At 36.8% G+C, this 24,292-nt stretch overlaps 1 protein-coding gene across 1 annotated transcript in view; it reads left to right on the top strand.

The window, feature by feature from the left end:
* PIBF1 (progesterone immunomodulatory binding factor 1) overlaps positions 1-24,292 on the top strand; it is a 138,632-nt gene that overhangs the window by 5,232 nt on the left and 109,108 nt on the right. Inside the window, exons 4-7 of the mRNA XM_009323526.1 lie at positions 5,107-5,226; positions 14,722-14,855; positions 16,903-17,011; positions 21,499-21,680. Coding sequence (XP_009321801.1) covers positions 5,107-5,226; positions 14,722-14,855; positions 16,903-17,011; positions 21,499-21,680 — 545 coding nt within the window. The remainder of the gene's footprint in view (positions 1-5,106; positions 5,227-14,721; positions 14,856-16,902; positions 17,012-21,498; positions 21,681-24,292) is intronic.

Below are 24,292 nucleotides of genomic sequence, written 5' to 3'. Positions count from 1 at the left end.
TGATGCAGCCCAGGATACAGTTGGTCTTCTGGGCTGCGAGCGCACATTGCTGGCTCATGTCCAGCCTTTCATCCACCAGTACCCCCAAGTCCTTCTCGGCAGGGCTGCTCTCAATCCCTTCATCCCCCAGCCTGTATTGATACCAGGGGTTGCCCCGACCCAGGTATAGGACCTTGCACTTGGCCTTGTTGAACCTCATGAGGTTCACACAGGCCCACTTCTCCAGCTTGTCCAGGTCCCTTTGGACGGCATCCTGTCCCTCAGGCATGTCAGCCGCACCACTCAGCTTGGTGTCATCTGCAAACTTGCTGAGGGTGCACTCGATCCCACTGTCTATGTCATTGATGAAGATATTAAATGTTCTTGGGAACATCTTTTCAAAAATTCCAAAACTTGGACTTTTTAAAGTACTAGGAAAATCTTAAGGCTCTGAGTGATAAACAGGAACACTTAGCTTGGGGCCTATTAGGTTTTTACCCCCTAGCTGTCTACTGTACCCACTGCCCTCTGTAGAAGTATTTGAGGGTTTTTTGTTGACTCCTGCACCACTGTGGTCGACAAAGCATATTTTTAACACAAACTGAAATCCATGTCAGCTTGGTTGAAATTGGTGTGCAGGAAGCTCCAGGACTTCAGGAGCTTCTGGGGTCAGCTTGTACTGACTTCAGGAGTCAGTACAAAAGACTGTGTAGCCAGGCAGGACAGATACCAGGAGTTAGTAACCTTGCCAGCTGCTTTAAGTGAAGCTGTCACAGCACAGTTAGTGTTTTGATTGTATTTGTGAGTAGAAAGGGGCTCTAAAAAAGATGTGAAGTGGGAGAGGTGAGTAACAGCCACCTTCTACTCCAATCTACCTTTCTTTTTCTCTTGCATTCAACCAGTAAATACTACTTTTGTCTGTGACTCAAACTCCACTACTTACATGTTCAGTGAAGCCCCTTGCCTCTTTACATGTCACTTCTTTTCTTTTGAAGAAATCCTTTTTTGGCCTCTTTTTTTTTTTTTTCCTGGAGAAGACTTTTTAAAGATATACTGTAGTAAGATGCAGTTTTCTGCTTCTTCTTCCAACTTCTTTTGGCAACAGGATCAGTGTGAACCTGAGGGTATCAGTTAAGCTCAGTGATTGTTTATCATTACTTTGAGTTATTCAGCTGATACAGATGCTGGGAGGCTACAGAACTGTTTTGCGTATCCTGTCTCTGTATCCATTTGGCTTCTGAAGACTAGGAAAAGGATGTCAAAGGGAAAAAGTTATTTTTCAGATGCTGTTTTCTGCTTTGCTTACCTAAGGGGTATTGTGCATTTCTCAGGCAGATAAAATCTTTGGCTCCAGATCTATATGCAGATTAATAGTATAATCTACTGATATTAGGGTAAAATTCTCCTTGGTGAGAAAGAGTTCTGCTTAGAGAAAACTTGAGCAAGAAATTTCCAGACTCTCTTTTCTATTTATCAATTGTAAAATACTGCCTTATAATTCTCCAGAATAGAAGTAAATGTATATATAATGCTTACACTTTATTTGAAACCTGGTATACTGGACAAACAGCAGGAAGTGCTTAAATACAGATTTTGTAAAGAGATATTGCAAGCTTAAAATGCTAGAATTAAAACAAATGTGAGATGTTTTTCACTGTTCTTCCACAAAGGGGTGCAATAGTGACATGCTAGAACAAAGACTAAGCAATGTTTAATGTTAATGATGATGACATGAAAAATGATGTTTTAAGCATCTTTCTCTTAAAGTCACACTTTTTTGTTTTGAACTTATATGTAAAACTTCAGCTTTTTTTAACTATTTATAAGAATGATTTTTTTAGAAACAGTATATGCAAAATTTTAAAGTACTTCACGTCGTTGAACTGGTGCTTGGCAGCTGAAACACTTAATTTTTTCAGTAAAGTGAGCCTCTTGTGTACTCTCCTGTAAAAATTTTTCACCACATTGTTGAAAAATGGTATCTGCAAATTCTGTTTGATCCATTTTTAATCACCATGTCTTTCGGTTGCATCATTTTGCTAACTACAGCTCAGTTGCTCTTTGTTTAAGAAGGCAGTTAATTGATGCAACTACTTTCACATAACTTCATTTAACAGAAACTGACTTTCTCTTCCTCTGTGCCTGCCCATCTTTAGCTTAACTCTAGGTTTCCTTAAAAAGTAGTGGGCACATGCTAAGAGTTTAAAAATCACCTAGAAAGTTTTACTTACAGCACATCTATATAAATTTGTAATTTTTAAGATACGCAGTTGTTCCTGAAATCCATTACAGTAACTTTTGTTTCTGCTATATTGACTTGGCAGGAGACAATGTGTGCTTTGACTGCTGAGTCACATGAATGTTTATTGGCCATCAAGCAAGCTATATAACAATAACAGTTGAACTTTTGCTACAACCTTCCCCTCATCTGCTGCATTCATTTGCACTTTCTTACTGCTATGGTCTGATCTTTTCTTGGGAAGGCTGTGAAGATATGTTTATCCTTGATACCTGTATCCCATGTCGTCTTGGTTTGATACTGGGTAATCTGTTTTAGTTTGTGGGTGGTTGTGGTTTGGGAAATAAACGTGGCATGATGGCATAAGTTAGGTTTCCTAGGGAAATCACAATAAAAATGCAAGAACTTAAGGGAAAAGCTAGGTGTGGTTTAAATAAAATCCACAATGCTTTAAATGGTTACCAGTTAGTGACAATCAAGGTTATTTTTTAAGAAAAAAAAATTTGTAATAACTTTTTTTGGGAAAAAGGAGGATTTGCTTGAAATTCAGTTGCTCCGTTTCAGGTGTAATCAGACAAGTTCTGAAAGAATCCAGATAGATGAAAACTGTAGTCAGCTGAAGCTGTAGTTAAGAGACTAAAATTGTACTTACTGCTTTGCACACATGTTTCTGAAGTTGTTTGTTTTTTTTTCCTAAGGAAGTACTTGAAGCCTGTTCTAGTTTGGAAGTTAGCAAGAACCCACAAAACTACCTTCACTGTTTGATTTCATGCAAACCCACTAGAAGCAATGTGATTTCACAGATGGACATGAAAAAACTCCTTAAATGTTGAAGGAATAGAATACTGCAAGAATAAAATAGTAATGAAACAGTAAAATAAGGCAATAATATGCAGTTAGTTTCTCAGAACAGAAAGGCAATTTATAGTTTTAACTGTAGCATCTGATGGTTGACTGTCGTTTGGAATTTTCAGGGTGTGAACAAAAAATTATCATACCTTATTTTGGTTTTAATTAAATTGTAGTTTTAAAAACCAATCTCATCCTTAATGTTTACTTTATGTGTAAACTTAGACATAGTGAATTGAGAATCCCTTGTTACCATCTTAAAAAAAAAAAAAGATAACTACTTCGGGAAAGCTTGCATTTTTTTTTGCAATAAAAGTGAACTTAAAATAGGACATATGCTACAAATTTAAGCTTATGTTTGTTTTGCATCTAAAGGTAAGGATAAAAAGTGAGCTCTCTTGAGTACAACAAATTCAAACAACTGCAACTTTCAACATGCACAGTATTTGGAAAAACTTGAAAACAAAAAACGAAAAAGCCCACCACTTTTTAGAAAACTTCACTTTTCTGCCTTACTACTAATTTTCCAGTCAAGTTGCACACTTGCTTTATTGTATAAAGCAAAGTACACCTGTGTTTACATCACAAATTTCCATGGCTTCTGTGTTTTTTAGAATTGTATGCTGTCAATTATATGGAATATACCTGGAACTTTTCTTTGTCTTTTGCTGTTTACAGGTAGCAAAACAGAGACCTGTCTTCCTTCTGCATGGAAGTGTAGTACAGCTTGCTCTTGAATGCTTACTTTATCTGTGCTTTCTTGCTTGTATTTCTTCTTTAATCATATATCAAACAAAGCGTTAATGATGGGGGGTATGGAGTAGCTTTTGCATTAAAATAGTGCTTAATTATCTATTCATCCTCCAAAATAAACATTTTAAGGTATCAAGTTGATCTGGGAGTAATAACCTCTGTGTACGTGTGTGTGGGCATATATCAAAAAAGCTCTTTCTTCTTTGTTTTGTCCCTTTTTGCTTTTTACTACTGACTTTGTGGTTTTACTACTGTGCTTTCTAGTATTTTTTATTGTTCAGTAGAAGTGTTCTGGAAAAGTTTTACAGATCTGAGACTTATTTGTCTGAGACTATGCCGATGGCTGGAGTTGGGGAAGAGAGGAGTATGTGTTTGGTTTTTTAAAATTTTTTTTTAATCCCTTTGTGGAAGAACAGTGAAAAACATCTCACATTTGTTTTAATTCTAGCATTTTAAACTTGCAATATCTCTATTTACAAAATCTGTATTTAAGTACTTCCTGCTGTTTATTTTTTTTTTTTTTTAATCCTTTTACAAGGCTTTTTTCAGTGTTAATTTAGTAGAGTCGAGTCTTTCAGAGGCTTAGTTATATGATGCAGCTGAACCCATCTAGCAACACATTACTGCTGAAAGTGTGTGTGGGGTGTGTGTCATGGTTCTTCCTGGTTATATGCTGTTCCCGCTTCCTGTGCTTGCTCTTGCATTTTTCTTGGTGCAGATTCAGCACACTGAACTGGCAGAAAACAAAACTAATCTCTCTCCATTTCTACACACCCCATAAAAATTTATATTGGCTTGGGGAAGTTAGCAAGTTAAGTTTGTTTATTGCTAAATAGGCGGTTTGGGTTTTTTGGTTTTGTTTTGTTTTTTTTTCTTTTTACACTGTTAAACAAATAGACTCTAGAGTTGGCACAAGTAAGAGGGTGGGACCATGTGGTCCATTAGCAGCTGTTTTTTTTTTTAATCTGGCAGCCTGACTGGGAGCTGCCTTAGTTAAACAGAAATATATATCTTTACCTTTATTCCTGTTTTTTTTTTTATTCAGTGCCAAACACAAACTGATTATTTCTTAGCTGCTGCTGTCAAAGGCTAAAGAAAGACACTGTCTTTGCTTTAACGTTTCCCACACACACACCCCGCCAGCTCCAACCAGGTTCCTGGTATGCACTAGAAATCATTTGGTGAATTATTGCCATAAAACGTTGAGCTGATGTGGGTTTTGGATTGTAGTTTTGTGATTGCAATTTTGCTAGTCTCAATTTTGAATATATATCTTGTTCTTCTAGATCCGATTCTATGAAGTAGTCCATTCCTTAAGAAAAGAGCTAAGCGATCTGCAGATGAAAAAGGAGAGCCTAACAGAAGAACTAAGTGGGTACAAATCCCAACTGAAGTGTCTGACAGAGGTCTGTGCACCTTAATTATCTCAATTGAGAAACTGTGTAAATATATATATATCTCGCAAAAAACTCATTCTCCAAATCGTTATTCATGTATAAGATATAAAAGCTTTTTTGCTGTATAAAAGTTACTGGGGGGAGGATGGGGCGGAGAGGGGAAACGTGCTATATATGTCCTTGCATAACAGCTAATTTTATGTTCTGGCTGCCCTGCAAGATTTGCTCATGAGACTGTTCAGAACAGACTCTTACCAGCTATGTTGTGCTTTCTGGGGGCAAGGTTCAAGACAGGGAAGCTGAGACAGGAGATCCATCCAGCAGTAGTTGAAGACACAATGATGGTTCAGTGAATAGTTTTCAGTATGGTGGTGTCTTGGTAGTAATTTGCTTCACCTTTTGTTTTAATGATATAAAACCACTTTTTTTTTTTTAAGAGTTCTTTGAAGTTGCATCTTCTCCGTTATGCTTTTCAACTGTTTATATTTTAATTTTCCTATTTATTTCCCTACTAAAGAAAAAGATAATTTGATTTCAGGTAAGGTATAAATGCCAGAAGTAGAGAAACAAATTCTCTAAATATATTTGAAAATAAAAATTAAAGAGTAAACCAGTTGAAACAGTATAAGGAGAATGTTGGTTTTAAGGTATTTATGAATATTTATAGTATTCTTAGTATGTATATAGCTAAGATGATTTGTATTTTAGCTTAGTTCCACATAAATCTGGAGTTGTGATAAGACAATACCCAGAGTATATTTGTCCAAGTCATGGCTAGCAGGGACTTAAATGCCACTGTCATTTTACTACTTCTAAAATTATTCTTTAGTTACCACCTTTTTTCCCTCAAAATTTATTTATGGAATAAGCAGGTGTAAAGAGATAATAATTATACAGGATTATCTTGTGAAATTCATGTTATTTTCATTTCTCTTTTTGATTTAATTAGAAAAAGTAGTCAATAAAATTTGTGCATTTATGTGCTTCAGCATTATTTTGTGTCATGATCTCTGGTCATAACTGAGATTAAATTAATCTTGTTAACTTTGATTTACATGAGCATTTTCCTTCATTGTACATTTAATGTGCTCTGATTTAATAAAATTCTACAGGAGGATTTCAGCCTTCTGATATTTGACTGACATCTGTGTTAATTTTTGCTGCAGCAATTTAATGGGATAGTAGATAACAATAATTAACGTTGTGCTAGAAAAAATTTTCGTGGTACGTTGACCATTCTTTAATATAGAAACTTCTAATTTTGTTCTTTTTATACCACATGGTGGCAGTATCCACCTTTCCTACTGATTTATTTTTCAAAGTTTAAAGTTTACTGTGCTTTTCTTTTGATGCTGATGAGAAAGCACTAGAGTATTGCCTGTGTTGAATTGAGGTGGTTCTTTGAATGCTTATACCCTGTTTGCATAATCATGCTTAAAATGAGAGACAATTAGTGAGAATGAATACCTCGTTTAAAAAAATAAATCAGGGAAGAGATCCAGGTGTTGAAATATCACATGAAAAAAAAAGGCTTACAGTTGTTAATAAAAATTATTCCTTAGGATTCTTAGATTTCGGATAAGATCACTTACTATGGTTCTTCCATACGTACAAAAAAAAAACCCCAAACCAAGTCTTCACCCTATCTGTTATGCATAGAGATGACGTGTTTTGGATATTTAATGAAATGTGACCTGATATGAAGTATTTTGTGTATGGAGAGACTTTAGATTCTCTGTATTTTGCTTCTGGCAAGTTCAGAGTTGACCTGGTGACTTGATGAGTGTCACTGTAGAAAGGTACCTCAGGCTGTTTCAGATAATAAGGTAAGAGGAGCATCATCAATACGTGAGGGTACTTTAGAATCTCTAATGTATTTAGTACGCTAAAGCTAATATACCTACGCATCTCTTGCAGTTTAGGAAGAAGTGGTTTCAAGGTGTGCTGTTGGGGTAACTTATTTAGTTGAGCTCCTTTGATAAGCTAAAGCTTTATAGCAAGGAAATTTATCAGTAGGAAATAAAGCACAGTTTCATTCAGAGTCTTACTTAAGCTCTTATACTCTTCTTTTACTGCTTTTGTCGTATTCCAATCATTCTTTACTTCCAGCTACATGAAACATAGTTGCTGAAGTTCCTTGCCTGTTATTAAATAACTTACACCCTTCAAATCCTTCCTCTGGTTTCCCATCCAAAATTCCTTAAATTTTAAGTTTTGTCCAACAGTTGCAATATTTCTGTTCTCTGCATAATTTATCAACAAAGTGTCTGTTCTGGGTTTAAAACTTCTTTAGGAAACTACTAATACAGACTTTTGAAATACAATCATCACTGAAGTTAAGACAATTTTTTTTTTTCTCTGTGAGAATAAACCACTTACTACAATAAGCATTCCTTTTTTTTCTGCTATGGCAAATAATTAAGGCTCTTCCTAATGAGTTTCAACATGTTTTTTTTCTCTTTGTGGAACATGGAAAGGAGCTAAAATACATGCTTTTCCCAAATCTTTCTATTAACTACTAATGGTTTGGGGGAGGAGGATTTTGCCGGCTTTTCTGGTTGTCCAGGGCTGACAGACTAGGTTTGAGTAAGTTTTATACATGTAGATATTCACCCAGAAATAAAGTCATGAGAAATATGAGAGAATTAGGTATAGACTCATAGGAAAGTCTGTCTAGCCAACAAAGAATTGAAAAAATTTAAAGGAAAATCCAAACCTGTCTAATGTGTTAAGCCAACTCTAGGAAAATTTAAATGTGAAATGAATTCATCGAGTAAGACAACCATTTCCTAATATCAGCTATGTTATTTTGTGACAGGATGGCTGTAGTCCTTTAATTTGGTCAAAGGAAATGAGCTCTAATTTTACTGTTCTTGTTTTGGAGTGTGAACGTAAGACACTTGGATTATTTTCTTTTCTCTGCTCATGAGCCTTTATATACTGTTTTGTGGGAAAGGAAGGCAGCACGCTTCTATTCTCTGAATGCTATTACGATGAGCTCATACAGCTGAGTATTGGTTATATAAAATCAGGTCTTCAAACCCACTAAGTCTGTTTTGCTACATGCTGCCATATTTTTTTGTTGGGGGGGGGGGGAACACCAAACGAAAACCAAACAAAACTCATTGTTGGCACAACAGATCTAGCCTGGCACAAAAGTGAGTGCAGTGGCCTGGTACTGTGGCCTCTCAGCTAACTGAGTTTATAAACAGCCAGCTGTACCAGCTAGGAAGTTTTGTTGTGTAGAACTTGAATTGTCATTGTAGCCTTGTAGAAACTAATTTTCTAGGATTTGACAAATGCACATGTTCTTTATCTCTACGCAATTTATCAATTCATTTGTATTAGAAAAACTTTTATTTCTGACTTCAGGGCATAAAAGGCATCTTCCAAATGTTTGTCACTTGTATTTGTACTCTAGGTAGCTGAAAATATATTTTATTTGTTCAGAAAGGGCAGAAGGTCCTAAGTGTGTATCAGCCTCTGGTAGCACTCATTTAATTCTTAGTAGGCTGAGGAGTAAGACCACTAAAACTCTACAACTTTGTAACAAAGTTCTCTTGTTGATTGCCTGTTGCTGCTCTGAGTTAGCACTTAATCAAAGCCTGCTGAATCTGTAACAGACCCAGTAGGGTGGGGAGCTGCTTCTGACCACTGGTAGCGAAGAACGGTGTGTGAAGAACGATTTCTAGCATTGGAACATCATCTGATAAACATACCAGCGTCAAAAGATCTTTGTCTCTACTTTCTGTTTTTAAAGTGATCAGTATAAGTGGTTCTGCAGTACTACCACTAAGTTGATGTCTCTCTGTACACAACTGTTGCACCTGTGATTTAGACCAGTGCGGTTCCTCTGATTCTAGGTGCAGCAGCAACAGACTGGGGGGAAGCAGTAGGAGGTAAAAGTGATGTCTTGTATTTCAGTGCTGACTGATCTGTTACCAGATGTATAGTACAAACTCGTTTCAGTCCTTCTTTTACAGTGCTCAGTAGTTCAAGTGCAAATAATGTTGGCACCACCACCTTTGGAGGCACAGATAGAGAAGAAAGTCCACCTATAGTGTTGTTTTACTAGGAGCTTCCCAGAAACAAAACCAGCTTCTGATGTGTGTGTTCCCATGCTGAACATCAGGGTACTATTTTCAGAGTTGTTTGCTTCCAAAGTGGTTAGAACCTTCCCTCAAACAGATGTAATTTACTACTCGCGTGTTTCTCTCAAGGCTGGGAGAGAGTCTGAGAAAGATATTCTGCTTTTCTTTGTAGCTCTAAAAGATTAAGTATTGCTTTCTTCTTCTGGCTATGAGTTTCTTGGCAATGTTTTCCTGGAATTCGGTCTTGATACCGTTTTATCAGGGCTTCCTTTCTTTTTTTTTTTTCTGTAAAGTTGCCTTCAGGACTTGAAACCAAATTTATAGTATGACAGTTATCTAAAAGCTATGGTTAGCCTAAAGACAAAGCTGGATGTATGTAGGACAAAGATCTCTTCTAAGACCTTGTCTCTGAACCAGGATTAGTAGCTGTCGGGTTTTGCTAGACAAACCTAACAATTTTCTCTGTGATAATGTTTCCCAGCTGGAGGAAAAATGTTTCTGTAGTCTTCAGAGAATGAACTAAACTATTGCACTCAAAGGATCAGTTGGCACTAGATGTATCTGACTGTTGTAAAATTGAGGCTACTGTTGCCACTCCAGCAGGACCATGCTCCCTAAGGTTTCTTCTGAAGTTTGCACATCTATAATTAAAGACTGCACTCTAGAACCCTTCCCCAGCCCCCTGACACCAATTCTTTCAAGCAGTGCTTTGATTACTTGGTCTTCGCATCTCTCTCTAGAAAGGACAGATGAGGCCTCAGTCATAGGTATGTGCCTTCTTTCCTTCATTATTGTTAATATTTATCTTGTTCAGGAAAAAAGCTGCAAAGAAAAATAATCTACCAATAACTATTAGCTTGGGGCAACAGTTTAACATTTCCAAGACTCAAGAAAACTTACGTATCTGTGAAAGTTCCCTTTTCTATACAATGTCTTTCTACCTCTTTTGATACATAGCTATGGCTCGTATAGACTGCTAGTTGTTCAGAAGGAACAAATGGCTTAATTCTAGTCTCTAATGCAATGATCTCAAGGATTCTTTTCACCTGAGAATATTTCACTGAAGATTCTTGTCAGCTCAAATCCAGAGAGAAAGAGCTTTTTATTTCTCCCACTTTCTTTTGCCATAGAGGCACTTATGCCAAAGGTTTTCTTTCTTACCTTTCTTGCAGAGCTTCCCTATTTTGGAAGTAGCTCAACGTTTTTGTTCATAATTTTTAGTGGCAGATAGTGCCCCATCTACAGTCCTTGGCAGATTATCAATTTCATATCAACATACTAGAAGAGATGTCTTATCCAGTTATGTATAACTTCTTCCTGACATTTGGGCAGTTGTATTCAAATAAATAATGTATTGACCAATAATTTTTGCATGCATACTATGTAAACAGATTGAAGCAAAACGTCATATTCACTGAGTAGCAACACCTCATCCAAATAACTTGAGGGAATTGGTTTTCACATCACAATAGTATAGTAGCTTTACGTTTGCCTAGGGCCTTTAGGTACCTTAGGATAGGAACAGAAAGTGCTGGCTTGTGTAAGTGATCCTTCAAAGATGAAGTTCTTTTAAATAAGCTTTTTAAAAGCAGGATCACGGTCTTCCACAGGCTTATCTGTAGACAGTGTGAAGAAGTCATGCTACTTCTGCTTGATTGGCTGATTAATCTTTTCCCTGCATTTCTGTTGTTTAGCTTCTTATCCCCAAAGGCTTTGTCAAAGATCAGCTAATCCGTACCATGTATTATGTGTCACTAACTTCGTTCAAAAAGTATGTCACCTAGGTTTCGTACTTGAAATTTAGATAGGTGTTCATTTCGGTGACTGCTATAAGCTGCTATTCATTCCAGATGGAGGATAACAGTGAAGCTCAATATCATAAAACTGGGGTCTGTCATTAGATCTTTAGTTTGTCTACCAGTTTGGGTTTTAAATGGTGCAGATCAGGTAACTCCAGAATCTTTTTGCTTGAAACATCCATGTGTTGACAGTGTTTGTAAAAAAAAAAAAAAAAAAAAAAAAAAAAAAAAAAAACAAAACAAAAAAAAACCCCACAACAAAAAAAACCCAACACAAAACCAAAAAAAACCCCAAACTGGAAGCACTTCTTGGTACGGACTGCTTCACATGCTCTGTAGAAACCACCTGTACTGGTTAATACTGGGTCTCTCAGCTCTGTTAACAGTTTCTTCAGGCAATGTTTGCTTACTCATCTCACACAGGACAGGTTTGTTTGTTTTAACCACCTCATCTGTCCGAGTTGCTACACTCTGCAGTAGCAAAAATTAGTAAGAAGCTGAAGAAAAACCGTGCATTGTTGGCAGGATCATCACAATCACGTTCCATGTGAGGAAGTACTGTTTGTCCTTTAATTTTTTTTAAGGTTTGTGGACTTACTTAAGTTATTTTTATGTAGTGGTGTTATTTCCAGGACCTCATTCATGTCCTTGAAAGTGCTCTGTATCTTGATCCTTTTAAAAGCTCCCTTTTTACTGCAGCAGGACAAAGCTGTTCATCAAGACTTCCAAGCTATCTCTTGAAGATAAATTGAAAGATAAAGCTGTTCCATTGCAGAGATCTTAAAATCATTTCAGGGTATATGGACGTTGTTATAAACTAAATTAACTTCATCACATGCGAGGCTTATTCTTCCTAAGCACAGGCAGCTTGATTGTATGTCTTTAAGATGCTACAGAAGTCCAGAAGCTTGTCTATCTGCTACCTGGAGATATGCATACCATATAGGGTTTTTTGTGTGTTAGCCTATAGGCTCTTCATTAGCTTGCCTTGTCACATTTCTTCCTGTGATTAAAATACATCTTTGACACCTAAAAGATTAGGTAGTTGGAAAACAGTGACCTATGCAGTAGAATTAGTATTTCTTCAAGAATTATAGTAAGTCTTTAAAAAACAAACAAAACAAGACAAACCCCCTTTCTTTAATTATCTGTTTAACAGTTTGATACTTTGGGTATGTCAGTATCACTTTTCAAAAGTAGATTTTAACTTCCCTCCCCTTCCGTGGAGTTATCATATTGTTAACATGACATTAACAACTGATTTGTTAAATTAAATTCAAAACCTAATTTGGGTCTCAGATGTTAGAAGGAACTAATTTTGTAGATACTTAACTGTTCTGTTAATTGGTGCTTTAGAGCTGTTTATGACAAATTTGTCCACAGGTGAACCAATTTAATTTTGTACTTTTGGTAGTTGTCTTCTAGTAAAATACTAAATGTGTAATACTGTAGGAGCTTCAGTAGTCCACTCTGTGAAGAGCGTATGAATTCCAGCATGGTATTAGCAGCAGAATGGCACAGGATATCCTCAGAGGAATTGTATCCAAACTTAATCTTTCAATTTGCACTTAAAAGTTAAGTGTCCTTACGACCATTTCCTATTACAAGATGAGTCATGTTTGCACTGTCTAACAGGGTACTTGCACCTGTATGTTGCATATTTGAAACTCTAGCTAACCTGTAGACAACACCTTTAAAAACATCTGACAGAAGCTGTACCATTATGATAATGCCATCTTTATAAATTCTGGCATGTTAATTGGTTTAAGAAGAAAGTGTTCTATAGTGTTAATTTGTTTAATGTATATCTATTAATTAGGGTAAAGATAAAAATAAGCCATATATACCAGTATGTTAGGATGAATAACAATTGTGTCTTTAGATGACATGTTCTTAATGATATGCCATCCAAAATCCTCATGAAAACTTTCTCAGTGTTGTGATTATGTCATTGTGATCTAATGTGATTTTAGTCCAAGTGAATATTACTAGATTTGTGAAATACAAAATGAAAATTTTTTATTTATCAAGAGAATAGTTACAGTTTGTTTGGTAGCTCAGGGAGCTTTTCTGTAGTGTCTTACAAGCATTTGGATGGGTTGGGTTTTTTTTTCAAGAAGGCATTCTGTCAGTCTTTCAGTTTATGGTGCCTCTGAATTTGGTCAGAGTGTTCTTTGTGTCTTTCCATCCCTATTCTAGAGTATTATCCTTGTGTTCATTTATCCTAGGAAGCTATATTTACGAGTCATCCACTCCATATATGCTGTTGTCCTAAACTTTTCTTGTCTATTAAAAACTAGCTAGACACAATTACTACACACTCTTGTAACTGTATAAAACATAGCTTTCTGTGTAAGTGCATATTTTCAAAATAAACTATGTCCCTCACTGCAAAATAAATTTAATTTGCAGTGGCTAAATGGTTGGTTCAGTAATCACATCTTAAGGCAGTCATTTGGTTTTGTATTCACCTTCAAGGAATAATATTGTGATGTCCATTTGGTATAACCAGATGGAGTTATTGTTTATCAAGCATCCATTATTGAGCCTGCCATGTATCAACCATAGCACAAAAAAACAGAACTCAGCAGTATTCTGAGAAACACAATATGGAAAAAAATCTAGATGCCCAGGGGGTATTCTCAAATTTTTAAAAAGCAACTCTTTTTGCTGTCCATCAGTTTTCCCTAGTATAGGTGGATGAGTATTGTTTTTTGGTTCTTTTTATAAAGAAATTACTAAGTAGTACAGCATTTAGGATGAGCAAGTAAGGTAAGCTTTATGAAGATAAATACCTAGTTTGTAGAATAATCTGAGAAATGGAGTTTAGATTGTGAATTAAGGTACAAAAGTCTGCTATTCCCATGGGGGGTGGGAGGGAAGAGTGTGATGATTAGGAAATGTTTATCTTCAAATGGAATAACCAGTGCTTTAAAAGACAAATGCTTTCTGTGTGTTCTCTTGCTTTGGTCCCTTTTTTCTAGTTCCCATAGTAGTGTCTCAAAGTATATGAGGAGGAAAAAGAAGGGAAAGTGGAAATTAATGCTGATAGACCAGTAAATAAGCAACTTTTTCTTTTTTTTTTTTTTTTTTTTCCTTCCTCCTCCACCAAAGCTTTGGATGATACGCTTCAGCAAACATAAACTACCAGATACAATTTGGGAGTAACTGGCTGAAATTTTTCATCTAATGGCTGAAGTTCCCAAACTTCATAAATGATCAATCCTCTTTCTTTTTTTCCAAATGGACCAGCAAGTATCTTCACAAGGAAACTTGTCTGAAAATGTTGTAAAGGTGGTGTGACTTTTGTGCTCCTACTATAGGTTTGTAGACCACTGGCTGTATATATGAGGGTTACTGGTCTTTGAAGTTGTGCTAATGGAGAAATGCATTAGAAAAAAATAGGCACATGAATCAACTATTTAGAATAAGATAAAAATAAGTTATCAGTATTACTGGTTACTTTGTGATGTATGCTAGATTTCCAAATACTGAGACAAATGAAAATACTACCACCTGAATATTCATAAGAGGTCTTCACAAAACTTAGTTTGTGATTGCTTTAAGTAAATGTCAGTGTAGCTGTGATCATTTCAAAATGTCTTACCTTCTAGAACTATGAAGATGAGAGGAGGAACCGGTCAGAGCTTGAGGTTAGATGCCAGCGTTTAACACTGGAACTGGCTGATACCAAGCAGATGATTCAGCGAGGTAATTACAGACAAGAGAACTATGATAAAGTAAAATGGTAGGTATTTCTATAATTCAAGTGTTTTACTAACATACAAATGTTAATAGATAAACTTCAACCTTGATTGACTAGAGTTTTTCATTTGATTTTTGGCTTATGCACACCACAGATATTTTTCCTTACCTCAATTCACTAATCGATTACCTCCTGTAGTATATTGCAGTCATAAGATGAACAACATTTTGAAATCTGATGCATCAAATTATCTTCCTAAAAGTTTATATTTAGGGATTTACTGTGTTTTCAGAAGAGCCTACCAGTCTCACTGCAACTAAAGAAGTGGGAGCTGTTGATGCCAAGCATCTTAGAACAAGTACTCTTTGTTTTCTTTTCCTAGTTTAAAAGCAATGATCTAGCAAAAGGCCCTGTGCTCTACTGTGTGGTGCCTACACAGTGAATTAAGAGGGTGGGAGCTTGGGAATTAATATTTAACAACTTAAGATATCCTTGTAACCATAAATTTGAAAGGGCTGTTATGAGAACTCTTTGTCAGAGGATCTTAGGATTACTGTAGTGAATTGGTTTAACTGCAGGAAGCTCCAGTGTCTCTTTTCATTTTTAAAATACAGATTTTAGAGTTCTAGCCTATGCTTTGAATGCCTATCTCATAAACAACAATTCAAAAATAGTGAAAATGGGCTTATAAATAGACTCATAGGCGTATACTTCACAGTCCGGCTCCCAAATGGCTTTTTCACTGTGCTTGCAAGTACGAAAAATCTGGCCTTTGACACATTTGTTGGGGGATGGATTAAAAAAATGGGAATCATGAATCAGAAAACACTCTGTCAGCTCCTTAGTTGTTCATACTGAATGAACTCAGGCACAGTTACTGACACAAATGACTTTGCCACTAAGTCATTTGAAGGAGGTCTGTCTTCTGAATAACTGTTCACAGGTATATGTACTAAAACAACCTTGAAATCTACCTGGAAGCTTGTTGCAAATAGGATGGATTGATGCTATGGTTTGCTTCCCAAGTGCAACTGCATCTTAATAAGTGGATTGTAATAACTTTCATGTGAATGGCCCCAGTGTTTAGCAGTGTACATTTAATATAGTCTTGAGTTGAAAAAGGCATGAATGAACGTGCCAAAACTGTATTTGAGAGAGTAGGTTGTATTCATCTGGATAGGCACAGATGAAGGGGAGGGGAGAGCACTGTTGGCATGACTGCATGAGGATACTTGGGAGCATTGCAGGAGTTAATCACTTCCAGGCTCGTTTCTGCTTTTAAAAATGCTATGTCAAATCTTCTAGTTCTGGTGTACTACAAGTTATCTCAGTTTTAAAGCTATGCTATGCTTGATATAAAACTGGTTAGTTTTTTTCCAAACTGCAAGCTCATACTGGCTCATTCATTTCACTGTTCTGACAGGGTCAGATAGAGTGGAGACATAGAGCTGCTTCTTTGTGCGTATGGAAAGCACTCTTATTCAGGACACCAATATAATTTTTGCAGCTGTGTTGTGTATATTTTAAACATGAGAAGAGTAGTACAACCCCCTCTGGTATCAAGGGACCGTATACAAGGGAGAGTAGCAACTGGGAACAAGTATACATTGCTTTCCGTTTGATTAGGAAGATGGAAATGAAGTTGCTTTAGTTTTTCATCCAGCTTCAATGTCTGAAAAGGTTCAAGAGAATGTCATGGGAAATAGCATCAAGAGCTTGATAAAGCTAAAAGGATCACAAGGGTACTTACAGTTCATTGCTAAGAGGAGAAATGTATAGCCCAAAGTTACACTAAAGAAGGAAGAATCAGAGGAGGATGAAATAAATTAGGATAGGAATTCAGTATTATTGTATTATAATTTAGGTTTATTTTTTAAATACTTAGAAATGAATAAAATTCTTTCATATAATAAGATACCATTGCAGGTGTTAATAACTAAAAAAGGTAAGATTATTGCTAATTGCCCTATGAGTGACTGGTTGGAAGAAGTCAGTGTCGTGAACTGAAAGAAGGCTGAGAAATTACAAATGCGCAGGAATCTTGTTCATTACACTTTATGCATCTAATAGTTTCACTTTATTTTAACAGTGAACGTGATGTATTTGAACATGAATTGTCAGAACTCAGAAGAAAATATGGAATATTAGAGGTGTCACACAAAGCGCAAGCTAAAGAAAGAAATGACTTATCAAAAGAGGTAAACATAAAGTTCTTATTTCAGTAACTGTCGATTTCTTCACCTCAGGAATTTGATTCTTTGTCTAATCAAGTCTGTCAGGATCACCTGTAGGATTATGGAATAATTTCGATTAGAATGGTCCTCAGGAGACTAGCTGGTCCAACCCTCCCATGCAGTGCAGAGACAACTTAGGTCAGATTGGTTAGGGCTTTGTCAAGTTTTGAGTATCTCCAAGGATGGAAATTCCACAGCCTTTCTGGCCAATCTGTTCCAGTGTTTGTTCACCCTCTTTGTGACAAAGGTTTTGTAAAATCTCATCGGAGTTGTTGCAGCTTTTTTCTGTTGCCTTTTGTCCTGTCACTATGCACTTCCAAGAGTCTGGCTCTTCCTATGTGTTCCAGTTAGATAGGTGAAGATAACAATAAGACTTTCTCCATCCAGATTTCTCTTCTGGAGGCTGAAAAAAAAAAAAAAACCCCAAAAAAACCCATTTCTCTCAACCCCTTGTACATCATGTGCTACAGTCCATGACCATCTTGGTAGAGCTCTTCTGGTCTTGCTCCGGTATGCTAATGTATGTCTTTATGGGGAACTTGGAATGGGATGTGGCACACCAAATACAGTCTCACCAATACTGAACACAGGATAATAATAGTTTTCTTCAACCTATTGTCTGCATTGTTGCTAATACAGCCTAGTAGGCACTTGGCCTTCTTTGCTGTCAGGGCACACTTCTGGCTCATATTTAGTTTGTTCAACTAATATTTGCCTATCCAATCCATATTTTGCCAACTTTCCTGTAGGGATATTATGGGAGATGGCTGAAAGCCATGCAAAAGTCCAAGTAAATGACATGAACAGCTGTCCCCCTGCCCATAGATCCAACTTTCTTGTCAGGTTTGCTAGACACAGTTTAGCATTGGTAAATTCATGCTAGTTGTTTCCAGTCACCTTTTCCTCCATATGCATGGATATGGCTTCCAGGAGGGTTTGCTTCATAATCTTTGCAGGGTCTGAGGTTAGGTTTACCAACCCACAGTTCCCTGAGTCCTCCTCCTTGAAGGTGGATTCTGGTCATCAGAAGCCTTGCTCACTTGCTATGATCTTTCAAACAGCTGGCCAACCTCACAGCAACATTAGCTATCTCCCTCAACATTGGTCAAGCGCTTTCCATTTTTCCCTAGGTATTACGTGCATGCTGTTTTCCTAGGTGTCTAGGTTAGTCTTCCTTTGCTTCAGTCTTCCAAACTCTGCCAATAAGCTCAGGATCCTGGGAGGCCCAAGGGGAAAATTTAGCAGTGAAGACTGAATGCTGTGAGTATGCCCTATCCCTCAAAAGGTGCAGAACTAGTTATAACTTTAGCTCTTTCTGACCAATAGTGACAGTAGGACAGAGCTGCTGTATGGTTTATGTTTTGTTTTGTAAGGTTTTTCTGGACATCAATAGAATACATAGTTTTTCTTCTTTGTGACTCTAGTAAAATAATGGTTCAGTTGCCTGAAGTTTCCTTCACTTTGCCTTTACAGAAGTTACTTCTGTGTTAGGAATAGAGAGACTGCTATTCCAGACCTCTTCTTTCTAGGATACTGCCTATTGACAAGAGGAATTCCAGTGCTGCTTCCATTTTGGGCAGGACTGTCTACTAGGGTTGATGGACTGTTTTTCTCTAATGTGTCTCCATTAGTCTTTGAAAGTCTTTCTGCTGGGAAAATGAATAAATGCCTCTTCAGGCACAGAGGGGCTCTCACCTTTGTTAGGGTTCCACTGAGTTCTGATCCAGTTAGGTCAGTTACTTCACTCAGATCTCAGTCATTGCCATTCTGATAGCACTGGTATTTCACAGGGGAATGTGTTTCTGCTGCTCCAAAGACATTTCAAGAGCCAGAGGCCTGTCAGGTCAAAAGAAATGTCCCTTGCTGCTTCTCTGTTCATTAATTCATTCATCTAAGAGTCATGAATTGTGTTCAGTGATGGCTCCCTTACTGAGCATGTATGATAACTTTTGGGTCAAGGGACTCAAACAGAAACATATGTAGAGAATGTTTCCAAGTCCACTGCCTTGATCTATAGGACTTCTGATGGTTTATATCAGTGCAAAAGCTTCCATTACTCAGTATCCATTTTCACTATTGCTGCATCTAAATTGTTCATTGCTTGACTGAACCTCCAGGATTAATTATTCACCTGAAGTAAGTGAGTTAGAATAGGATCATCAAAAATTATGGGAATCGCTAAGGGATTTTTCCCTTCGTCCGATGTGGGTGTAACTTTTCTCCCTCCTAAAAAGCTGTTGCAGAGGCTTTTACTGAATCTCAAGACAAACTTTTTCAGTTTATATCATCATTGACTAATTATCAGATAGTTTGTAGCTCAGTGCAACTTCAATGCAAAAATAAGACTATTTTTTAAGCTGTGTTTCTGTATAGAAATCTCTCTAGGAAACACCAAAAGGAATAGAGAAATAATTGATTGGTTGTTCTGAATTAATTTGTGAATTTATTTTTTAATGTGATATGAAAGGGGCACTGCATGAGAAGGTTGTTCTTGACTTCTGTACTAGTCCAGGCAAGAATCAAATGGAGGATCTTTGTGTGTTAACACTTCGGCAGGTGAGTAAATGAGACCAATTACGCCTGAGAGAATTCAGAGGAGATTGTGTTCCTTAGTGTCTCTGTATAAGTGTTACAGATAAAATAGTGGCTGTAACTAGCACTTTAAAGATAGTACTCTGCCTAATTTTACAAGTAGCCATAGAGATGCTCTGAAACACTAGGGAAGAAAGTGAGTTTCTATTAGAAAATATCTTTCTTTATTCATTCTCCTTTTTTATATCAGTCTGAAGGCTTTGTTAGGCTGTTTATTCATCAGTGTTCTAGCATTGTAAGAGGACATAAAAATGCAGGTTTGTTCTCAGCATATAACAATGGCCAAAAAAGTACTGTCATGTACATCGTTTGTATGTACACATCAAGTACTGCAGTGTAACAGCAACAATGGCTTTTTTTCATTAACTTTATACTAAACTAGTCTGAGAGGAAATAAAAGTAGCACTACTTTAAACTAAAATACCCCTTCAAACTGTGTGATTACTTGAATCTCCTAGAAGGTCCGTGGTGGTTTTTGTGTATGCTGATACAGTATCACAAGTTATGGATTGGAAGAGCATACAATTTTAAGTGTTTACACAGTATTTATTCCAGGGAAGGAGGGTTTGGAGGTGTAGTAGCTCCTAGATTTCTTTCTTCATGTAGTAATCCATGATGTGTGTGTTCACTGTGGATATACATATAACCTGTTACTTCGAGAGAGGGGACAGTTGTGTTTTTTTCTTAAATAAAACAAAATATAGGACAGGCATTTATACGTCACCCTCTGTGGTGCTGAGCAAGTGGGCACATGGAGAGAAGCATGCCTCTAAGAGCTTTTTCTTTTTTTTTTTTTTTTTTGTACGAATTTTCAGCTGTTTAACTAGTTGCTCCATGTCTTTGACTTGAATATCTCCCTTAAATAACCTTTAGTCCTTTTATGACTCAGGAAGGGTGAATTCTGTCTAAAACATGTACATGATGTCTTTATAGCTTTGGGGGACATATTTCTGGTAAGTTATTAATTTATCATTCTTTGAAGTTGGCATGTGACATCCTCAGGAGTTTAAACGGCAAAATTATTTAAGGTGGTAAAACTGTGTTTTGCTGTCATGAGTAAGGGGTTGGGCCACTCTGCACCACTCTGTGCCTCTGTGCACTCTGCACGGAGCCATTATGCTCTGTGGCTGTTCTCTGACAATGTTCACCTTGAATAGATGGAGACTACTCTCTCCCACACCACTTTCTTCTTGGAGTAGTAAAGATGACTGATCTGGTGATTGGGAAGGCTGTTACAGAGACTCACAAGATATTCATGTTTCTACTTCGACACCAGTTCAGCCTTCTGTAGCAACACCATACTAAATGAAAGTCAAAACAAGGCATGCATAACCCTCTTTGCCCTTGGTGCTAGCCTGGAACATCACTTTGTCCATGACAATCATGATATACTTCAGCCCCAGAACTAGCGGTTTTACCATTTCTTTACGGAGCAATAATCGCTCTGGAGCCCTTAAACTTTTCACTTCTGTTTCTGAGAATGTTGTAGCCAGTATGGTGACAGGTCGGCACCAAGACTCGACGTAAGTATTTCTGATGTAGTACTATTCAGTACTATCACTGTTCAATACTGCAGTACTATTTAGATACTGAGGTAGATTAAGGGGCACTTTACCACTTTCAGGTGCCAACTACCAGAAATAAATAATGAAAGCTCATAAAATTATAATTTTATTCAAGTCTTTTTTTTTTTTAGCATAAAGCTTCATCAACTTACGTTAAACGTAAGTGTAAATAGAGTTTTTTGGTTCAGGTGATTTCACAGAAAAGAGTTAAAATGAAATCGCAAATATGTGTACATAGGTTAAATACTTATCTTGAGGTTCACGTTGAAGTGTTCTTTTTAATGCCTTTTATAGCTGGCAACCATACAACAATCCCTCAACTTGTTGCAAAAAGATAAAGATTATCTTAATCGCCAGAACATGGAGCTTAGTGTTCGCTGTGCACATGAAGAAGATCGTCTTGAAAGACTTCAGATTCAGCTAGAGGATGCCAAAAAAGCTAGGGAAGAAATGTATGAAAAATATGTTGCATCCAGGTAAGTTACTGTGTGTTTACATCTATCAGTAGACATATTACAACTGTTTTCCCTTGTTTCTTGCACAAAACCTGTTTTATTAGAAAAAAGCTTAAGAAAGCTAGTCCATATTTGTGTAAGTAGAAACAGAACACTTCTGTTGGGTCTTAATGTGTATCAGGAAATTTCTTTTAAACCTTTGATATAAGGTTGGTCTTTGATATAAGACCATAGCAGTGAAGATGTCAGTACTGAACGTTTACGGCAACTATTCTCTTAGGTGTATATAGAAACTTATGGAGGTAACTGTAATGAATTAAAAAAGAGAGAAAAACTCTTTGAAGTCCATATGATACATATCTCCTCCCACCCCAAATGACCTTTGTTAAAAACAGGAGTATCTGAAAGACAATCTAAATTATTATTGCAGAATAAAATATATTTAATTTTCACAAATGTTTAAAATAGGACATAATACGTTTCATATCAGCTATTAGAGCTATCAGTCTTTCATATCTCAAGTTTGAATAAAGATTCCCTAAATGTAGCCTTGAGAAATAAATTGATCATTGTATGCTAGCCACAATGGTAAATAGCATCAAATCCTTATGCTATTTGAATTGGTGTGTATATATATGTATGTATGCGATGTCGAACAGGAAACACTACACTCTTCAGCTACATGTCTTGCTACATATGTAATGCTATACTACAAAATTTCAAACCACATTGAGGTTTTTCTTATTCAGAATTCAAGCTTCTTTTCAGCTGCTTCCTTCTGTTTGAATTAAGAAGATGGAACTGCAAACAGCATCTATAAATCTTGTGTCCTTGTATAACTAAGATAAGTGTGCTAATATGACTCTCCTGTAATGCAACTAAAAGACAAATTGTTATCTAAATGGAAATAGAAAAGCACTCTGCTGAAATTATCAGCTGTGGAGTTCCAGCCCATATTGCTTATCAGAAGTGTTTTTAATACTATTTTTCCTTTCAATGTAGTCACTTAAACTTTTTTTAATTTGTTTTACATGTTTATATCTCAGAACTATGTTCACCTGGAACTTCTGCATTTTAAATAATTTTTTAAGACTTGCTTTTAAATGGGGTTTTAAAAAATCATGTAGGTCTGAGCAGCCTTCCTCTAGAAATGTGCTTGTCAGCACTGACTCTTGTAGCTAGATTTCTATTTCTAGAAAACCACTGTGAAATCCTTATCCTGTAATAATGATGCAGAGGCACTTTTACAGAGCTGTCTCCATTTGAGGAACCTAGAAAGAGACGTATGTAGCTTGCCTCTACCACAGTTTGGGATACTGTGCAAGCTTGCTTTGCTGTCCTGTGGAATATCGGGTCTCTCTCTCTTGCATTTTGATACCAGCTAAAGAGAAATTCTCTGACTCTTTCTTTGTCTTTAGAGGATCTTGATACTGTCATTGGGATTCTGTACTGTTATCAAATCTCTCTCTTGACATCATTGGTATTGGTGACTCTCTTCATTATGCTAATTTTCATTGGACAGGTATTAACTGTAATGCATAATGCAGGTATGTCTGCTCTCCTCTAGAGACCGTTATTGTCTCTTGCAGGGACGATATAGCGTAGCAGAAAAGGCGGTGTAGTGTATTGAGCAGCATGTGTAGGACCGCACTGCAGCTTGGGCAGCCTAGGTTGTATTCAAGGTTCCGTTGCTGACCTGCTGAAGAACTTTGAATACGTAATTTCAAAATGTGAAAACGTAATGTAAAATGTAAAAATGTTAATGTAAAAGTTCTTTTGTAAAATGGGAGTAATAGTATCCTTTTGTAAAGTGCTTTGAAACCTGCATGTGATCTGCAATATTGCAGAAGCTGTCTCTTCTTTACATTTTCCAACACATATGTACACACTTTGTGTGCATCTTCTGAGACTGCGTCCCATAGTGGGGATTCCCGTCTATTCAGCAATTTAAACCATCCATCTCTCAGGTCAAGTATCTATGGTATTAGGTTTCTTAGAGTGCTCTACAGAATCCTATTTATTTGTTAGATAAATTGGAGAGGCACAAAAGTAGAGCAGGAGAAAACTGTACCAACTAATGGACATTCTACAGTCCTCAGTGCTACCTGGAGGTGACATCAGTTTAGGTAATAAGCTTCTATTTGCTACCTTTTGAAGGATTTGAGGCTTTTTAATGCTCGCTTCACATCTGGATCTCTTGGTTGCTGTAGTTCAGGAATGAAAATGATGAAAACAAACCCAACTATCTATTTTTAGGAATAAAGAGTAATTCACCTTCTGGTCACCATCAGAACTGCTGGCATTGGGGTACTGTAGTTAGAAAATTACAGACTTTAGGAAACTGAGCGATTAACTCGCAAAATTTTAAAAAAGACACTTCAAAATAGGTTGATATTGTGGCAAGATGAATGGCAGCAGCTCAGGCAGCAGCTACAGTTCTTGGGAATCTATGTGTAAGCACAGACCTACACAAAAGATTTCCCTTTATATGTTTAATCTTAAAACACAATCCATAGTTGCATTGAGATGCTCAGATCATGTTTAGTTTTTCGCAGTATAAAGCCTTATGAATGATAGGCCTGGAAAGAAGCTCATTAAAGCCTGCAGCCTGAAGAAGGTGAAACAACTTGGTA

The sequence above is a fragment of the Pygoscelis adeliae genome, unplaced genomic scaffold, assembly GCF_000699105.1.
Source record: "Pygoscelis adeliae isolate BGI_AS28 unplaced genomic scaffold, ASM69910v1 Scaffold44, whole genome shotgun sequence".
NCBI classification, from domain to species: domain Eukaryota; kingdom Metazoa; phylum Chordata; class Aves; order Sphenisciformes; family Spheniscidae; genus Pygoscelis; species Pygoscelis adeliae.
Note: the sequence above shows the minus strand (reverse complement) of the source record. Positions and strands in the feature narration are given on the sequence as shown.